Source organism: Physella acuta, unplaced genomic scaffold, assembly GCF_028476545.2.
Source record: "Physella acuta isolate Inbredline_101_S28 unplaced genomic scaffold, ASM2847654v3 ptg000695l, whole genome shotgun sequence".
NCBI lineage: Eukaryota > Metazoa > Mollusca > Gastropoda > Physidae > Physella > Physella acuta.
Window position 1 is genome coordinate 15,001 of NW_026732214.1, and position 20,494 is coordinate 35,494.

The 20,494-nt window shown below is 40.6% G+C and overlaps 1 protein-coding gene across 1 annotated transcript in view; it reads right to left on the minus strand.

Moving 5' to 3' along the window:
- Window positions 1-3,595, minus strand: part of LOC131949419 (carbonic anhydrase 14) — a gene marked incomplete at its 3' end in the record, with an annotated part of 15,465 nt that extends 11,870 nt beyond the window's left edge. Inside the window, 1 exon segment of the mRNA XM_059311318.1 lies at window positions 3,485-3,595. Coding sequence (XP_059167301.1) covers window positions 3,485-3,545 — 61 coding nt within the window.
- Between the last annotated feature and the right edge of the window lie 16,899 nt (window positions 3,596-20,494).

Here is a 20,494-nt window from a genome sequence, read left to right on the forward strand (position 1 = left end):
ACGCAAACCCAAATGCTAACACAAACGCAAAAAGAAACGCAAAACTAAACGCTAATAATAACTTTAAAAATGGAAAATTAAACGCGAACCTAAGCACAAACTTAAATACAAACATAAACGCATAGTGCGCACTCTTTAAAACGAAATAATGATACAAAGATAGAAGTTAACATAGAGGACTATGAAGCGGCTTCTAAACTGGGTGACCTGAAAGATGCAAAACGGAAAAAGCGCAACGAAAAAAACGCAAACAGAAATTTGCGCACACAGAGAAATGCGCAAAGAGAAAAATGCGCAACCAGAAAAAAATAGCAAACAGACATTTGAGCACACAGATAATAGCGCAAAAGAGAAACATGCACAGCCAGAAAAACGCGCAAACAGAAAAACGCGAACACAGAAAATGCGCATGCATAAACAAGCGCACACAGAAAAAAGTGCAAACAAAAAGTTGCGCACACAGAAAAGTGCGCAGTCGGAAAAAATTGGAAAATAATATAAACAATCATTTTGTGCTATATTTTTTTTATACATAATGTATAAAAAAATTGCACAGATTGATTTTAGTTGCATTTTAAATTCTGATGTGCTAATTAGTTTGTATTTCTAATTATTTTAAGTCCATGTGCTAATAAATCTACTACTAAAACATTGTTCTAGTCCTTCTTACTACTTTAAACTTAACTAAATCTAATCGTCTTGTTTTACTTGACTTAGATCTAGAATCTTGTTGTCGCTAATCTTCTGCAAGTTTTTAGCGCAATTTCCATTCTGGAGAATTGCGTTTATTAACCCGTCATTTCTGGATGGATGGATGGATGGATGGATGAATGTGTGTCCGCAGCTTTAAGTCGTATCTCCTCCTCAACGAAGCAATATCGATGACTAGTTCCAAAAGCAATTATGTTAAGCAAGTTACGAGGATGAACATAGGCCATAAAAATTCCGGGTTTCTTTCATGGATTTCCCAGAAAAGCCAAAAAATCTCGAAAAAAAGCAGTTTTTGGCCCATATCTCGGCAACCAGACCACTTAGCGACTTGAAACATGTACCAATCGATTCCTGTCATAATTTAGAACAATATTGCCGAAGAAAGTTTTCAAAAATATTCTCTCGTTCGGTCACAAATTTTAAAATTACATAAACACCTACAAACCGATTGTTCTTCTAGCTTGAACGCACCCCAACATTATACGTCAGAGCTATTTTTAGATAACATAAGGAAATTGCGCACAAATGTCACTAGACTTTTTTAATTAACTTGTTTTCTTTGTTTCTTAAAAAACAATATTCACTAACATCATTTATATTTCAACGGTCAAATAAACTATGGTTTACAGTAGCAAATGTTTACGAAACTCAACAAACATTACCGGATAGTTTCTGACACTATATCGTGAGATAACCAACATATTTTAGTCCTTAAATATTTGATATAACTTTGCTTTTTAGCTTTACAGATCATGTAATTCAATAATGCAAGGAATGTATCTAGAGATAAGGATAATTAGTTAATTAAAATAGACTGTCTTAAGTGAGCCGAAGATTGTTGAATTACTCTCTAGCTCTATCTAGATTCTAGACCAAGGTCAATAGTGAGTTTCTATACTTAACTATTTCATGTCTTAGTTATTTTACATACATCTTTGTTTAGCAAAGGAATTGACTAAATTAGGATATAATTTAATGTAAAATAATATTCGCGTAATTTAAATTTATTATACGATTCTAAGTAAATCAAGGCAATAAATGTGCATTTAACTGTACTTGCCCAGCTGGCCGAGATGATAGTGTAATAATAACCATGCTGGGGGTAAGGGTTCGAGACACGTCATATCAATGTGACATATTTTAACATATTTTTTTTTCTTTTTAGACGTGAATGATAAAAATGACTATCGGAACTTGGCGGTACACGTGGCAGGTGAAGTAGAGTTCACCCGTTCTTTGCCCTCAGTATACGAAGGGCTATCAATCAGTGGCGGAACTAGAAAAAATGGGCCACCCCGCAAAATGTTTTTTGCCCCCCCCCCATATATGTATATATATATATATATATATATATATATATATATATATATATATATATATATATATATATATATATATATATATATATATATATATATATATAACATTCTATCATTCGTGTATTTATTGGAGACGTTTGCCTTGTTTTCTAGAACAGTGGTTATTAAATGTAAACAATGTCGGCACTTTATTTCCTGGATATTAGTTGTTGGAGCGCTAGTTTATCAAAACTACCACCGATTCGAGCCAGCGTTGTTGTTGGAGCGCTAGTTTGTCTACACTACCACCGATACGAGCCAGCTTAGTTGTTGGAGCGCTAGTTTGTCTACACTACCACCGATACGAGGCAGCTTTGTTGTTGGAGCGCTAGTTTGTCTACACTACCACCGATACGAGGCAGCTTTGTTGTTGGAGCGCTAGTTTGTCTACACTACCACCGATACGAGCCAGCTTAGTTGTTGAGGCGCTATCTATTCGCTTCTTGTAAGGCTAAGAGCGGGAGGGGAGGTCTGAGAAAGGAACTTAAAAGGGACAACAAAGCACCGATATGCTTTTATCCATCAGTACCAAATTTGGGATGGTCTCAAAAAGCCGTTTTAATATCGAGCGGCCTCTCGCGCGATTGATGTTTTTTTTAAAGAATTTTGCCGACAACAGCGTTTGTTTGATTGTACGAAAAACATTATACAAGAGCGTGGGCTGGTGTCTATAGAATAAAGATACTCCAACCGCAGCTACAGTATTCTTTTTTCAAAACAACCATCAGGTCAAAAATGCAAGAAAATTAATTTTAACTTTAAAAAAAATGATCATGGGCGGCTGTGGGCCCCCTAAACGGCGTGGGCCCCCCGCATTGCGGGGTCTGGCGGCACTATAGTTCCGCCCCTGCTATCAATGCTCTGGCAAAATCGTCGTTTTTAAAAGACAAAAACATGTTGTCTGAGGTGTGACGTCCTTTTGGCGGTGGGGTCTGGGTTTTTGTGACGACTTGTGACAGTAGAAAGGGGAGTCAAATAACTGTGACGTCCTTTATGGATGACCCCCTAAACCCACAGTTATCTAAAGGATAACGGGTAGTCTAGTGTATTCTAATACGCATTATAATTTTGAAGTAATTTACCTATCAACACGTCAAATGTTGATAGGGAAATTTGGTGTTAACCTGCATACAGGACCTGTACAGTTCATCTGCATACAGGACCTGTACATTTAACCTGTATACAGGACCTGTACAGTTAACCTGCACACAGGGACCTGTACAGTTAACTGCACACAGGAACCTTTACAGTTAACCTGTATACAGGACCTGTACATTTAACCTGTATACAGGACGTGTACAGGTAACCTGTCCACAGGAACTGTACAGGTAACCTGTCCACAGGAACTGTACAGGTAACCTGTCCACAGGAACTGTACAGGTAACCTGTCCACAGGAACTGTACAGGTAACCTACCTGAGCAAGCGACTTGCTGTAGAAAAACAGCTGTAAAGACGAGAAGAGTGTGGACGAGCATTCTTCGACCAATATGTCCGACCAATTTGTCCGACTAATTAGTTTGACTGTAGATAGATCTGACGATTGGCAAGTCGATGGACCAACAAGTCGATGGACCAACAAGTCGATGGACCAACAAGTCGATGGACCAACAAGTCGACAGACCCAGCAAAGATCTAAACTAGCGACCAAATTTTCTGGTGTGAAACCAGCTTTTTATATAGGCTGGCAATGTTTGGTTCTGAAACCATACTACAAATGTTGGAAATATCATCAGGACCGCGGGCCGCTCCGGCCTTCAAAACTTTCCCAGAGAATTTTTTCCTTTTCACTGGTCGAATCGGACTGGCGATTACAGAAGGATACGTGGACAGGGGGTAGGGAGGTTATAACCCCCCTCCCTCCACTTCACCACCAGAACGGGGCAGGACGTGTCGAGCGACATTAATGTCACACCAGAACAACCAATCATCAATTAATTAATCATTAGAATTTTCAAATTTCTTTAAAAACCTGAGCGAATCGAAGCAGTATGCCGAGTTGAAAATAAAGGTATATATGATGGTATATTTTTTTAAAAAAGGTATAAACTTTTTAAAGCACGAATATACCTCGCCCGAAATGAGTTAGATCAAATTTTTGTGTGATTTGTTGTCTCATGATATACATGTTATACATTGCGATGAAATAGGTTAAGATACTAAATTAGTAAATGGTTGAAATAGTTAATTTAAAATTTAGTAAAACGGTTTACTAATATATATCCACACATATATATATATATATATATATATATATATATATATATATATATATATATATATATATATATATATATATATTTACTAATATATATACATATATATATATATATATATATATATATATATATATATATATATATATATATAATGGACACAATTTCAAGTCCCCCCCCGAGAAAAAAATTGTCGAAGAAACAATGTCGGGGGCCGATACACTCGAGGTCCAAGTTAGCTCTCAAATTGTTCTTCGCGCATTTCAATCTCGAAAATGTTTTTCCACACAGTTATGTTGTTCCAAAATTTGAAATATACATTGATGCAAATGTTTTAATATTAGGAAAGTCTTCCTTGGGCAAAATTTATTTCTTTAAAGTTATAAAAACCCACCCGCCCTTCTTTGAAATTGTCTCTAAGGATGTAATTTCCTTGCAATTCAATGACCTCCAGCTGCAGTTCATTTGGGCAACTGGCCACATTCGCTTCAAATGGTCTCACTTCTTCTGCCTTTAAATCCAAGTCAGAAAACCGCCACTGAAACTTCATCTGAAGGTCCTTGATGATCTCGCACGCAAATGACTCAGCTGTTGCTCAGGCCATGAAGACTGCACTGCTGAATGTGCGTCAAGTTGTTCTAAAAACAAGACATGTTTGGATCTGAAGGCTTTTAGGTGGGTGCATAGAAAAGAAACTAGATTTAACTCTCATTGTAGTTTTAGGTTCAGAAAATTTAAATGACTATTTATGACTGCAGCAAAGGCCAATTTCCATTCGAACTGTTGATCAGACATTAATGGCTGTGGCTTGCCTTTACTTTCCAGTAAGTCACCTATTTCCTTTCATAACTTAAATATCCTCCACAGAACTTTCTCACAACTTAGCCATTTAACTGCTGTGTAATATGGTACATGTTGCGATTATGTGTCTGTATGTTTCAACATGTCTCTGAACTATCTATGGTTGTTAAGTGTGACCTTGTTAAATTCACCATCTTCACCGCAGGATTCAGTACACTGCTAATGTCTATATATTTAAAACACAAAGTTTGCTGGTGAATAATACAGTGCAGAAACACTGTTTGTAAATTTTTTTCCTCATTATCTTGTCCAAACAAGACTTTCTTTATGCCACTAATGTACTTTTCCCCATCAACAGTCAGGTAACTGAGGTTAGTCCAGTCTAAGTTATAAACAGCAAATGTTTTCTTTAACTCATTGAATATATCCTCTCCGGTAACAGTGCCATACAAATTATGTAGGGAAGCCAGCTCTTGTTTTTTGTTCATGACTTCATCCACACCCCAAACGAACACAAGCAGTTGAGGTGAACAGCTATGCAGATACTTATCCATTGAAATTAAAAAATTGCGAAACTTGCATGTATTTTTTGCTATTTGAGTCACCTTGTTTTCACCAATGTCTTCAACGCGGCGGGCAATGATATTTGCACCCAAAGCTAATTTTTTCCGAGGACAAAAAGATCTCCGCGGGCCGGATGAAAGGACTTCGCGGGCCACATTAGGCCCGCGGTCTGAAGTTTGGAGACCCCTGCGCTAAACTAATGATCACTACAATAAAACAACAACACTATAATTGACGCCCCTGACAGAAGTCCCCCCAAAAAATATTCGTAACGTTGGTCTAGATATTTCTTATTTCCTACTCTACTCCATATTTCTTATTTCCTACTCTCACACACACCCCAAAACATGTCTACCTTCCCATTCAACGAAATATGATTATATACTTTTTCCAGTGTCTGCCCCCTCCCAGAAAATTCTACCTCGCCCCCCAAAAAATTCAAGTACCCCCACCCCTCACCGGGGAGGAAAAAGTCTGAAAGAAACACTGGTCGCATTTGTAGATCATACAAACTAAAGGAAGAACCCGGGCGGGGCTTCGCCCCTACCGGAAGAGATGCATGAAAAAAAACTGTGCACGCTAAACACTTTTTAGATTAGAAAAAGTTCCCCCATCCGGGGAGGAAAAAGTCTGAAAGAAACACTGGTGTCGCGCTTAGCCACTACCCGAAGAATTGCATGAAAGAAACTGCAAGCAAACCACTTTTTAGATTAGACACATTAATTAGGCGGTAATTTTATTATAGAGTATCGATGAAGAAATTTCTTTTGAGTTGGGGAGGGGGGGGGGGGGGCTCAGACGTGTGGGGCTTTGCCCCTACCAGAAGAATTGTATGAAAGAAATTCTTCACGCAAACCACTTAGATTAGACAAAATTGCCTTTTTATTCAATGTTTACTCGAGAATCAATGACGTCATATTACTTTGTGCAATCTCCGGCTTGATACTATTTTCTACTATAAGCTAAATGTGACGTCATATTTCGTTTTCGTTTAACTATGCATGTTTTTAATTTGCTTGTGTTTTCTCTATAGCGTTCTTGTCAGATAGATACACAGACAGATAGATACATAGACAGACAGCGAAACTATTAGTATTAATCATAACAATTATTACATTTATAACACATATAACATAAAATAGCATATACTGCCAACCCCACCCCTGCATTATCTAGCCAAACTTAACCCCATCCCTATCACACCTAGCCCCAGCCAATCCCATCCTACTTTACCCTTACATCACTCAGTCACACTCAGACTCACAACAACCGCACTCAACCCCCACCCCTTCCACTCTAAACCCCCACACCTATCACACTCAACCCAACCCCTACCACACTCAACCCCCACCCCTTCCACTCTAAACCCCCACACCTATCACACTCAACCCCCACTTCACCCCTACCACACCCAACCAACGTTCCCTATAAGGTGAAAAATTTGGTCTGCACATTTGTGCGAGTAGTCTCCTAAAAGTCAACTGCACGGCAGTTCAAAACTTAGAGCGAACATTGCACCCAACCCCATCCATACCACACCCAGCCACCCCCAATCCCCACCTTTAATACATCCCTACCTCACCCCAATGCTAATTAGCCTAGCCATACACGATAAAACAAGACATTTGACCCAATACTTTCTCAACTTAAATAAATTGACAAAAATATTTAAGCTTTGACTTTTTAGCAGTAAATCAAAAGAAGTTTGGCCCAATTTGTGATCTCCTTGTCTGGTAACAAGGGCAGTAACTCTTGACATTTCCATGGAGTGCTCGTTCCTGCTCCATTTATTTTAGGTCTATGACGTCGACAGGCCACAAAACTGCAGGTTATAAACATATCATATGCATACAGTTGTAAATCAAATCCCTAATCGGTCGCTCCCAGAACACTGCACATTAAGCACTGCGGAGGATCTAATTTTACAAGCTCTGCGTTAACTGGATCCCTGTCTAGGACTTGTTTTATTCCTCACGTGGGACAAGTACAAGGTTTAGAAGAGGTTTAGTGTTAAGATTAGGTTCGTAATCGTTAGAGAGCGATGTCCTACTAGGGTTTTCGTGAAGGAGGTTGGGGGGTTATATCCTGCTTTTAGTGTTCATCACTTTTCCAGTGTACATTTGTGTACATCATTGTTTACATAATCTTTTCCCTTCAGTCATGTGCTGTTGCCTTTATGCTCGTCTGGTCTCACCCTTAACACACGCCCATCCAGGTCATATTTTTTTCGCTTACTTCTGAAACGAAGTAATATTGTTTTGGTGTAAGGATGTGGTGGCTTTAGTGGTGGACATTTGTGTGCAACTGACAAACCGTTTTCGAACAGGAAACGGGGTGCTCTAGTGCACATGAAAAATTTGTTTAAATTCCTGAGATATTTGGGAAGTTTTCAAGCTCATGTTGTCGGCAGTTCAATGCCCGACCTTGTTCGGGCTGTAAACCTCATCAGCATGCAATTTAAATATTATAGTCAGTCGTATATTAACTTTGGAGTCGTGACGCAAGTAATTGAAACGTGATTTTAATATTCAGATGAGCGCAAGAGAGCCGCTATAAAGTAATCTGCTCAAGTTGTACAGGCTACTTACGGTGGGGTGATCAGGTGGGTGCAGGTGTCTCTGTCACGTTGGTCCATGTGTTCTGTCACGTTGGTCCATGTGTTCTGTCACGTTGGTCCATGTGTTCTGTCACGTTGGTCCATGTGTTCTGTCACGTTGATCCATGTGTTCTGTCACGAGGGTGTAGGTGTTCTGTTACGTTGGTCCATGTGTTCTGTCACGTTGGTCCATGTGTTCTGTCACGTTGGTCCATGTGTTCTGTCACATTGGTCCATGTGTTCTGTCACGTTGGTCCATGTGTTCTGTCACGTTGGTGAACGTGTTCTGTCACGTTGGTCCATGTGATCTGTCACGTTGGTCCATGTGTTCTGTCACGTTGGTCCATGTGTTCTGTCACGTTGGTCCATGTGTTCTGTCACGTTGGTCCATGTGTTCTGTCACGTTGGTCCATGTGTTCTGTCACGTTGGTCCATGTGTTTTGTCACTTTGGTCCATGTGTTCTGTTGCGTGGTCTAGGTGTTCTGTCACGTTGGTCTAGGTGTTCTGTCACGTTGGTCCATGTGTTCTGTCACGTTGGTCCATGTGTTCTGTCACGTTGGTCCAGGTGTTCTGTCACGTGGGTGTATGTGTTCTGTCACGTTGGTCCAGGTGTTCTGTCACGTGGGTGAAGGTGTTCTGTCACGTTGGTCCATGTGTTCTGTCACGTTGGTCCATGTGTTCTGTCACGTTGGTCCAGGTGTTCTGTCACGTTGGTCCAGGTGTTCTGTCACGTGGGTGTATGTGTTCTGTCACGTTGGTCCAGGTACGTGGGTGTATGTGTTCTGTCACGTTGGTCCAGGTGTTCTGTCACGTGGGTGAAGGTGTTCTGTAACGTGGATGAACGTGTTCTGTCACGTTGGTCCAGGTGTTCTGTCACGTTGGTCCATGTGTTCTGTCACGTTGGTCCAGGTGTTCTGTCACGTGGGTGAAGGTGTTCTGTAACGTGGGTGAACGTGTTCTGTCACGTTGGTCCATGTGTTCTGTCACGTTGGCCCCAACGTGTCCTCTTTAGTGATACTAATTTGGCCAACCGTAACGTATTAATGTCTACATGCGTGTATTTTGCAAATATTACAAGCTTTTTTAAAAAAATACTGTTGCTTCGAGTCCTCTCTGTGTATGGGTGTGTGTGTGTGTGTGTGTGTGTGTGTGTGTGTGTGTGTGTGTGTGTTTGTGAGCCTATCTGTATGTTAACGAATGCACAATTGTTTTAAAACAATATAGATTTATTTCGCGGGATCAATGGATTAGAAAGAGAGATTATCTTTCTAGAACAAGTCTCCTTGTGGATTTGTTTCAATCCTGAATGTACGCTAAGTTCTCATTCTGAAGTAGATATGTGGGGGTTTTAAGTTAAGCAATTCATACCACTTACGGGAATTATTCTAAATCCTCAACATATTTCTCTTGAAAACAACATTAATCTATCTATATATATGTTAATAAAGCAATGTATGCGTGCGTGTGTGTGTGTGTTTGTCTGTTTGTTTGTCTTTTATACAGTACTACACTTTTCATCCGATCGCCATAAAACTTTGGGAAGTTGTTGAGAATACTCCTGTGGAGAGTTTTTGCGTAGAAAAAAAATTATTTAAATTTCGTAGAGTTTGCACCCCGGGCTCCCGAGAGCACCCCGCCACTCCCCAGACACATGGGCGGTCGCCGAAATGTGTTCTACCTCACTATTACGGAGAGTGGTTAACATACACTCAAGGCTTTCATACAGTACGCCCAGGGATGCGCTGGCGGTAGTTTGGGTAAACCCGTGCCCCGACAAATATGAAGAAATATAGTGCAGGCATTGTTTACACTTAAATAACAGTGTTAGAAAACAAGGTCACACGTCTAAGATTATAGGATTGGTAACGCAATGATGAAACCCTCTAAAAATATTACGCAAGACTTTCTGCTGAGACCGCGGCAATTCGCGAGGACGGGCACGCTAGTATCTTAAATTTCATTATCTAGATTCATCTGCTATGTTTTTCCTGTTAATACGTAAAATAAATCACTGTTAGATTTTTCTAAACCTATTCAGCCACGTGGATTATCGGATTATCCGACAAATCGCCTGCTGGTAAATAAACGCTAAAATTGTTTTTGTGTCGAAATACAGGCGTGAGTTGTTTTGTCCAAGTTTGGTATTGTGTCGAAATACCAGGATTTCAGCACATAGACAACTACAATATGAGCTTAAAGACAGCTCAACTACAATATGAGCTTAAAGACAAGTGAGCTAACAACCATGGTGATGGCCATTGAATACACGCCAACCACCGCAGTTGGTGGTGTAAACATTAGAATAGTCACCGTCAACTGTAGCAGGCCAAGAAGATTGTAGAAACAGTTTATATACATACTAGCTGCATACCCGTGCTCCGCCACGGTGAATATTTTTTTTAACTGTACCAACTCGGGAAAAGAATAAAACAAAATAAAAACGTAAACACAGCACAAGCACAACGCATACGAAAACACAAAAATAAACCGGGAGTGATCTCCCCTTAACTTTCTCGAATATTCTAATATAACACTACGGGGGATGGCAACTCGGGATATAGACATGATTTTTAATCCATTTTAAATACTCAAACTTTTTAAAATGGAATATAATCTCGTAGAAAAAAGAATTGCACACCAAGTGAACGCAAAATAAAGGTGCGCATAATAGTGCGCAATATTATTAGTACTTTATAAATTTACATTAGTTTTTTGAGAAATCGGAAATAGCGTAAATAAGTACTTCCGGTAAACAGAAATTACTCAAAATTTGACAGAAGGCAGAGAATTAGATTTTTTACTTACATATCAAATTTTATTTATCTATCTACGATTTTGATAAAATACTTATATATGAAATTTCATCAACCTAGCTGTAACGGTACTCAAGTTATCGTGTTTACACACAGACAGACAGACACACAGACACACAGACATCGGACAAGATTGTAAAATTATGTTTTTCCGTATCAGTGAGGTGTAAAACGTCGATATTTGTAAAAATCTATATTTTTTTTTTTGCACGATTACAAGACTTTCTCTATACTTCTTATATACGAGAAAGTAAAAATCGTAGACAAATTATTTAAGACGAAAAAATGACTTCATTCTAGTAAAGGCATGAAAGAAACACCTACAGACCCCACTAACCCCCTTAAAAAAACACCTACAGACCCCACTAACCCCCCTAAAGACACCTACAGACCCCACTAACCCCCCTAAAGACACCTACAGACCCCACTAACCCCCCTAAAGAAACACCTACAGACCCCACTAACCCCCCAAAAGAAACACCTACAGACCCCACTAACCCCCCAAAAGAAACACCTACAGACCCCACTAACCCCCTTAAAAAAACACCTACAGACCCCACTAACCCCCCCCCCCCTAAAGAAACACCTACAGACCCCACTAACCCCCCTAAAAAACACCTACAGACCACACTGACCACCCAAAAGAAACACCTACAGACCCCACTAACCCCCCCCCCCCCCTAAAGAAACACCTACAGACCCCACTAACCCCCCTAAAAAAACACCTACAGACCACAATGACCACCCAAAAGAAACACCTACAGACCCCACTAACCCCCCCCCTAAAGAAACACCTACAGACCCCACTAACCCCCCTAAAAAAACACCTACAGACCACACTGACCACCCAAAAGAAACACCTACAGACCCCACTAACCCCCCCCCCCCCCCTAAAGAAACACCTACAGACCCCACTAACCCCCCTAAAAAAACACCTACAGACCACACTGACCACCCAAAAGAAACACCTACAGACCTATCTGACCACAAAAGGAAACCTACAGACCTCAATGACCCCCCTAAAAAAATCTACAGACCCTACTGACCCCAGTCACACTACAAAAGTCGGTGAGATGTCGCATCCATTTGTCGTACGTCCAAGCCAGACTGTCATTTTATGACGTGCGGCAATCAGTTTGATGTATTACGTCATTCATAACAATACAGATAGTCCCCACAATAATGGTGTGAGGTGTGGAGGGGGTGGGAGGGTGTTGGGGGCGCTCTTGAAACTTACGCGCTAGTCTCAAGTTGTTTAAAGCAGTCATTTGAGTTTAAGTTTTTGAACCCCCACCCCTCCCCACCCTCCTCCTCACAATACCTCACCAGCCTTCACCCCCTCCCCCCGCCTTCTCTCCCCCCTTTACTACAGATGCCATACACAACCCTACCAACAAATAAAGCGGGAGTGATCTCCCCTAAACTTTCACGAATATTCTAATTTAAAAATTCGGGGGATCGTAACTCAGGATAGATATAGATAATCAATTTTTAAATACTTAATTTTTTTTTTAATAAATAGAATCTAGTAGAAAAAATAATTGCGCACCAAATGAACAGTAAACAATATGTGTATAACAGTGCGGAACATCATTACTTTATAAAGAAAACCTTGATTAATTTTCAAAGAGTTAATAAATCACCTAATTAAGTAACATTTTGTGACAATACATTGTCTTCGAGTCTTGACCTACGTGCAAAGTTTAAAATAACTCGGTCCGGTAGAAGGGTTCGAAATTTTCTGACATTGACGGACGATACACAGTGTAATCGAGTTTTAAAAATTCATACGCGTAATGTACTACTTTCGGTCACCGAAAATTATTCAAAATTTGAACGATAACAGAGAGTTAGATCTTTTACTTATGTGGGAAATTTCATGTATCTAGTACAGGGGTCTCCAAACTTTTCAGCCCGAGGGCCGCATTAACTATCAAATATCAGTTCGGGGGCCAGAATTTCTTTAAGGCAGCCCTCCCCCTCCCTCAAAGAACGTCTACCGCCCCCATCCCCCCCCCCCCCCCCCACGAAATATAATTTGTATAGTAATATAAACAAATTTCAAATATCCCCACCCCACCCGAGGTCCACGTCTGCTCTCAAATATTTCTTCACGTATTTCATTTTTGAAAATGTTTGTTCACACAGGTATGTTGTTCCGAAATTTGAAAGGTACTTTGATGCAAAAGTTTTAATATTAGGAAAGTCTTCCTTGTGCACAAACTTATGAAAACCCATCCGCCCTTCTTTGAATGTGTCTCTAAGGAAGTCATTTTCTTGTAATTCAATGACCTCCAGCTGCACTTCATCTTTGCAACTGGCCACATTTGCTTCAAAGGGGCTTTGAAACAGTCTTACATCTTCTGCCTTAGAATCCAAGTCAGAGAACCGCTACTGAAACTGCAGCTGCTGAAAGTGTGTCAAGTTGTTAGCCTGTACTTGTTCCAAAAACATGACACTTTTGTATCTACGGGCCTTTATGTGGGTGTATAGATCAGAAACTAGATGTCCCTCTCTTGCCGTTTTAGGTTCAGAAAATTTAAATGACTAGTTATGTCTGCAGCAGAGGCCAATTTCTATACCCACTATTCATCAGACAACAATGGCTGTGACTTGCTTTTACTTTCAGGAAGTCACCTATTTCTTTTCTTAACTTAAATAATCTGCTCAGAACTTTCTCTCAAAATTAGCAATCTTACTGATGTAAAATATGGTAAATCTTGCGATTTTGTGTTTGTCTCTAAACTATCTATGGTTAGATATCCTCTTCGGTAACAGTGTCATACATTCTATGTAGGGAAGCCAGCTCTTGTGTTATGTTCATGTCTTCACATCTCTAATGAACACAAGAAGTTGATGTGGAACAACTGTCCAGTGACTCATCCATTGCAATTGAAAAATGGCGAAGCTTGCTTGCATTTTTCACTATTAGAGTCACTATGTTTTCACAAATGTCTGCAACACGGCGAGTAATTGTATTTGCACACAAAGCTACATTTTCAAATTGTTTTGAATTTTCTGTGCAAAGCTCCTCAGCCATCTCCAACAAACATTTGTTCAGTGGACAATAAGATCGTAGCGGGCCGGATAAAATGACCTCGCGGGCCGCATCCGGCCCGCGGGCCGTAGTTTGGAGACCCCTGATCTAGTAGAAACAGTATTCAAGTTATAGACTTTTGAAAAAAACGAAGTAGAATAAATTCTACTTCCGGTTACCGGAAATTGCTGAAAATTGATACAGAATTACAAGTCTGATATATAATTATATATGAAATTTCGTCAATCTAGCTGTAACGGTACTCAAGTTATCGTGTTCACAGACAGACAGACATACGGACAGAATTGCAAAGCTCAGTTTTTCCGACTCGGTGACTCGTAAAACGATTTTGATAAATTTAGATTTAGAAGTTTTTTCCCGATAAAAATAAGTCTTATACACTCCATATATGATGAAGTACTGAGGTGTAACATTGGGAAAATAGACAAAATTTAATGTGGCTTTTGTGAACGATTACAATATTTCCTCTATATGAGAAAGTAAAAATAATATTTAATTTTTTTTATTCCTGAAACCTACGCGGGAATTTACGCAACAACATCTTGGCTTCACGGCGACCGGATGAATGGTGCAATGATGGATAGATAGATGGATGGATGGATGGATGGATGGATGGATGGATGGATGGATGGATGGATGGATGGATGGATGGATGGATGGATGGATGGATGGATGGATGGATGGATGGATGGATGGATGGATGGATGGATGGATGGATGGATGGATGGATGGATGGATGGATGGATGGATGGATGGATGGATGGATGGATGGATGGATGGATGGATGGATGGATGGATGGATGGATGGATGGATGGATGGATGGATGGATGGATGGATGGATGGATGGATGGATGGAGGGATGGAGGGATGGAGGGATGGAGGGATGGATGGATGGATGGATGGATGGATGGATGGATGGATGGATGGATGGATGGATGGATGGATGGATGGATGGATGGATGGATGGATGGATGGATGGATGGATGGATGGATGGATGGATGGATGGATGGATGGATGGATGGATAAAATATCATTGCTGAAGTGCACAGGAAGCAGAAAATCTATTTATAGTCCCCATACCTGACGTTTCAAACATGGGCTAATACTCAACATGTCTAAACATTTACTCTCTTAGCGAGGCCGTAATCTAATTACTGCATTCAAGCTAATTACATTTTAGTTGTTTATTTTTAACTCCATTGTCTGGTGTGTGCTATAAATAGACACGTACTGGTGTCGCCCCCCCCCCCCCCCCCAGTGGTGTCAGGGTCGACTGGCGTTGACGGATGAGGAAAGTTTGTTTTGAAACACAAGGCCGTCGTCTACATGGTACGCTGGATGTCGTGTAACAACACGCCAACAACTTCTCTACAACACGCCAACAACTTCTCTACAACACGCCAACAACTTCTCCACAACACGCCAACAACTTCTCCACAACACGCCAACAACTTCTCTACAACATAGACTTCTGCACTTTTATATTGGGGGTGGGGGGGTGGTAGTGAGGAGGAAGATGTGACGTGGCTGTCACATTGTGTCACGTTACGTGGTCACACATCTGTCACACACGTGACGTGGCTACACATTTGTCTCAGTGTGTCACGACACATCTGCCTCGCTGAACCACAGGAGACAACTGCACTAGATATTGGTGACCTTTTCGTTCCGACTTAACTCCCTTGATTCTATTCCCTCTACACCCCACCGATCTATCGGCTGTCATTGCCCACTCCACCACACCAGGAACTAGACCAGCATTTTTAATGTCATACTTTAAACTGTGCTCTAAAACATGAGAAAATGTGGTTATATTTCCTGGGGCCCCATGTCTTAAAATTACATCTACCTTGTCAGGGCCCCCCATCTGACCAGTCTCTACACTGTCAGGGCCGCCACTGACCAGTCTCTACACTGTCAGGGCCCCCATCTGACCAGTCTCTACATTGTCAGGGCCCCCATCTGACCAGTCTCTACACTGTCAGGGCCCCCATCTGACCAGTCTCTACACTGTCAGGGCCCCCAGCTGACCAGTCTCTACACTGTCAGGGCCGCCATCTGACCAGTCTCTACTTTGTCAGGGCCCCCATCTGACCAGTCTCTACACTGTCAGGGCCCCCAGCTGACCAGTCTCTACACTGTCAGGGCCCCCAGCTGACCAGTATCTACACTGTCAGGGCCCCAGCTGACCAGTCTCTACACTGTCAGGGCCCCCCATCTGACCAGTCTCTACACTGTCAGGGCCCCCATCTGACCAGTCTCTACATTGTCAGGGCTCCCCAGCTGACCAGTCTCTACACTGTCAGGGCCCCCACTGACCAGTCTCTACACTGTCAGGGCCCCCACTGACCAGTCTCTACATTGTCAGGGCCCCCCATCTGACCAGTCTCTACACTGTCAGGGCCCCCATCTGACCAGTCTCTACATTGTCAGGGCCCCCAGCTGACCAGTCTCTACACTGTCAGGGCCCCCACTGACCAGTCTCTACACTGTCAGGGCCCCCATCTGACCAGTCTCTACACTGTCAGGGCCCCCATCTGACCAGTCTCTACACCGTCAGGGCCCCCATCTGACCAGTCTCTACACCGTCAGGGCATGAACTTAAGTACAGCAGTAGCTGGTTTATCGGGGACCCTATAGTCATAAGCCATATTTACTGTATCGACGAGAGCCCTTTTGTCTGGGAGCCATTTGTCACAGGCCTTGTTGGTGGAGTTAATTAAATGGGGACGTTTAGATCATGTAAGGCCTACATTTTGTTGGGTACATTTTGTTGGGTACATTTTGTTGGGTACATTTTGTTGGGTACATTTTGTTGGGTACATTTTGTTGGGTACATTTTGTTGGGTACATTTTGTTGGGTACATTTTGTTGGGTACATTTTGTTGGGTACATTTTGTTGGGTACATTTTGTTGGGTACATTTTGTTGGGTACATTTTGTTGGGTACATTTTGTTGGGTACATTTTGTTGGGTACATTTTGTTGGGTACATTTTGTTGGGTACATTTTGTTGGGTACATTTTGTTGGGTACATTTTGTTGGGTACATTTTGTTGGGTACATTTTGTTGGGTACATTTTGTTGGGTACATTTTGTTGGGTACATTTTGTTGGGTACATATTGTTGGGTACATTTTATTGGGTACATTTTGTTGGGTACATTTTCTTATTGGGCCGTTTGGCGTAAGAAAATCGCTTGCCGAATTCATTTTGTATTATTTTATGTATAAATGTTTTTTTTTTCTATAATTTTGTGTACAATGTTAATTAAAAATGTCAGATTTTAATTACTTTGCATCTGAAACATTTAAGGACGATTTATGCAGAGGAAGCAGAGTTGACACCTCGTTAAACTAATTAGGTCAGACGGTCATTTATTTCCCGAACATTTTAAAGATGTCCGCCTTCAGCTGACGTCAGCAAATTGTGTGATAGAAGCTACCAGTGTTTCTTTCAGACTTTTTTCTCCGGTTGGGGGGGGGGGGGGGGGGGGAGGGGCGGACAAAATTTTCCGGGGGAGGAGGGCACACACACCGATTTAAAAAATATATTTTATACATAAATTCTAGTGAAGCGCCACCCGATGAGAGATACCTGAAAGAAACACTGGAAGCTACTGACGTCATAGTTTGTATGACAGCAGCAGTTAGCGAACATTCCAGAATAGAGTGGACGTGAATCTTGACCTGGACAGTCTGAACACGGCCTACCTGGAATATCCGCAGCACGGAAATGGCTGATGTCAAGGGAAATAACTCTGATGGTGTGATTAGCAATTAACTAGGAAAGTAATTAATGAAACGGTTGTAGGTTCGGATATTTTTGGACGAATTAATGTTAAAAAATTCAAAATACGCCTTTCATCTTACCGTCTTGTCACCATTACGTGTATGATCACATTTTACTTTCTCGTATATACGAAGTATAGAGAAAGTCTTGTAATCCTGGAAAAAAAAAATCGAGATTTTTGCAAATATCGATGTTTTATACCTCCCTGAATCGAAAAAACAGTTTTGCAATCTTTTCCGTATGTCTGTGTGTGTGCGTATGTGTAAGCACGATAACTTGAGTACCGTTACAGCTAGGTTGATGAAATTTCATATATAAGTAAAATCGTAGATCCGTGTTAACTTTTGAGCGATTTCCGCTAACCGGAAGTGGAACTTTTTCTACTTTGAATTTTTCAAAAGCCTATAACTTGAGTACTATTTCAGATAGATAAATGAAATTTCACATGTAAGTAAAAGATCTAATTCTCTACCTTCTTTCAAACTTTGGAAGTAGTAATTAACGCTATTTCCGATTTCTCAAAAAACGCATGTAAATTTATAAACTACTAATAATATTCTGCACTATTACGCACATTTTGTTTGGCGTTCACTTGGTGTGCAATTATTTTTTGTACGAATTTTTTTTCTATTTTTAAAACTTTAAGTATTTAAAATGGATTAAAAATCATGTCTATATCCCGAGTTGCCATTTCCTGTTGTTGTATATAAGAATATTCGAGAAAGTTTAGGGGAGATCACTCCCGGTCTATTTAGAAATTATAAAAAAAATTATGAAATTTGTATAAATTGTAAATGAAGTTGATTCTAAAACAGCACACACTATAGACACAACTTTCGGACACAGAAATACGTTCGGACATAGAAACGCGTTCGGACATAGAAACACGTTCGGACATAGAAACACGTTCGGATATAGAAACACCAGATAGTTTGGTCACCACACGCCAACACTACAACACAACTTTTATTTGACGTTCACATTCTGATACTCTAGCTCCGGTAGTGGAAGGAAAAATAGGAGACAAATGCATTGTCTGTTTTTTTGGCACCAGTCTAACGTCATTTAAAGCTTAAAAGTGCAGCTATACTATGTAGGCTGGCGGTCCATGGCATCGTTCTAATGTAGGCTGATAGAAATACCGCAGTGTAAGGTAGTGGCATACTGGCCACTGTATGAAGTAGTGGCATACCTCCCACTGTAAGAGGTAGTGGCATACCTCCCACTGTAAGAGGTAGTGGCATACCTCCCACTGTAGGAGGTAGTGGCATACCTCCCACTATGACAGATAGCCTCCAAAGTTAGTTAAATAAACCGGGAGTGATCTCCCCTAAACTTTCTCGAATATTCTAATATAAAATTACGAGGGATGGCAACTCAGGACATAGACAATATTTGTTATCTATTTTTAATTACTTAAACTTTTTATAATAGAATAGAATCTCGTAAAAAAAAGAATTGCACACCAAGTGAAAAGTTTCCCTTTCAAACCTGACGGACTATGGGGCAAGTGAAGTAGAGTTCACTTGTTTCTGTGACCTCGGCATATGAAGAGATAGTGTGGTCGGAACTATGCCCAGCCGCCTTTACTTTCCCTAACAGGAGTTAGGTACCCATCACAGTTGCGTGGACTCAGTGACGGTCTACTGACTTGAACCCGGATTCAAACTCGAGACTAACGGGTTAGCAGTCCAGCTCTCTACCGCTAGACCACTCCGTCCCACACCAAGTGAACGCCTAATAAAATGTGCATAAAAGTGCGGGATATTATTAGTACTTTATAAATTTACATGCGGTTTTTGAGAAATCGGAAATAGCGTAAATTAGTACTTCCGGTAAACGGAAATTACTCAAAATTTGACCGAAGGTAGAGAATTAGATCTTTTACGTAAGTGTGAAATTTAATGTATCTATCTAAAATAGTACGCAAGTTATAGGCTTTTGAAAAATTCAAAGTAGAAAAAGTACCACTTCCGGTTATCGGAAATCGCTCAAAAGTTGAACAGGATCTACGATTTTGATAAAATACTTATATATGAAATTTCATCAACCTAGCTGTAACGGTATTCAAGTTATCTTGTTTACACACAGACACACAGACATACGGACAAGATTGCAAAATTATGTTTTTCCGTATCAGTGAGGTGTAAAACGTCGAGATTTGTAAAAATCTCGATTTTTTTTCGCCCGATTACAATACTTTCTCTATACGAGAAAGTAAAAAGTTGATGAGCTAACCTTCAACCTTGTCGACAGAACTTTTGTGGCCAGCGCCTCGTTGTGACACCAGGAAACCTTGTCAGCCGTGACGTCAATCGTATGTAGGTCAGATCTTAAAATAGCCCCGTCACTAAACCGCTGTGGTTTACAAATCGAAAGAGCCCGTAAATTTCGCGTTTCCACTTTGCCGCGATGTCAAATTTTTTTCACCTCTTATCTCAAATAAATAATTGATGGGTTGTGAGACAAAAATACCAAATGCCATCAGGAATTTTAAATTAGTTTTATTTTAATTAGAGAAGTGGGGTGAGACAATTCACTTGTAGTCAGTTGTAGTAGAGACTCAGGGTTAGGATAAATGTGGTTTT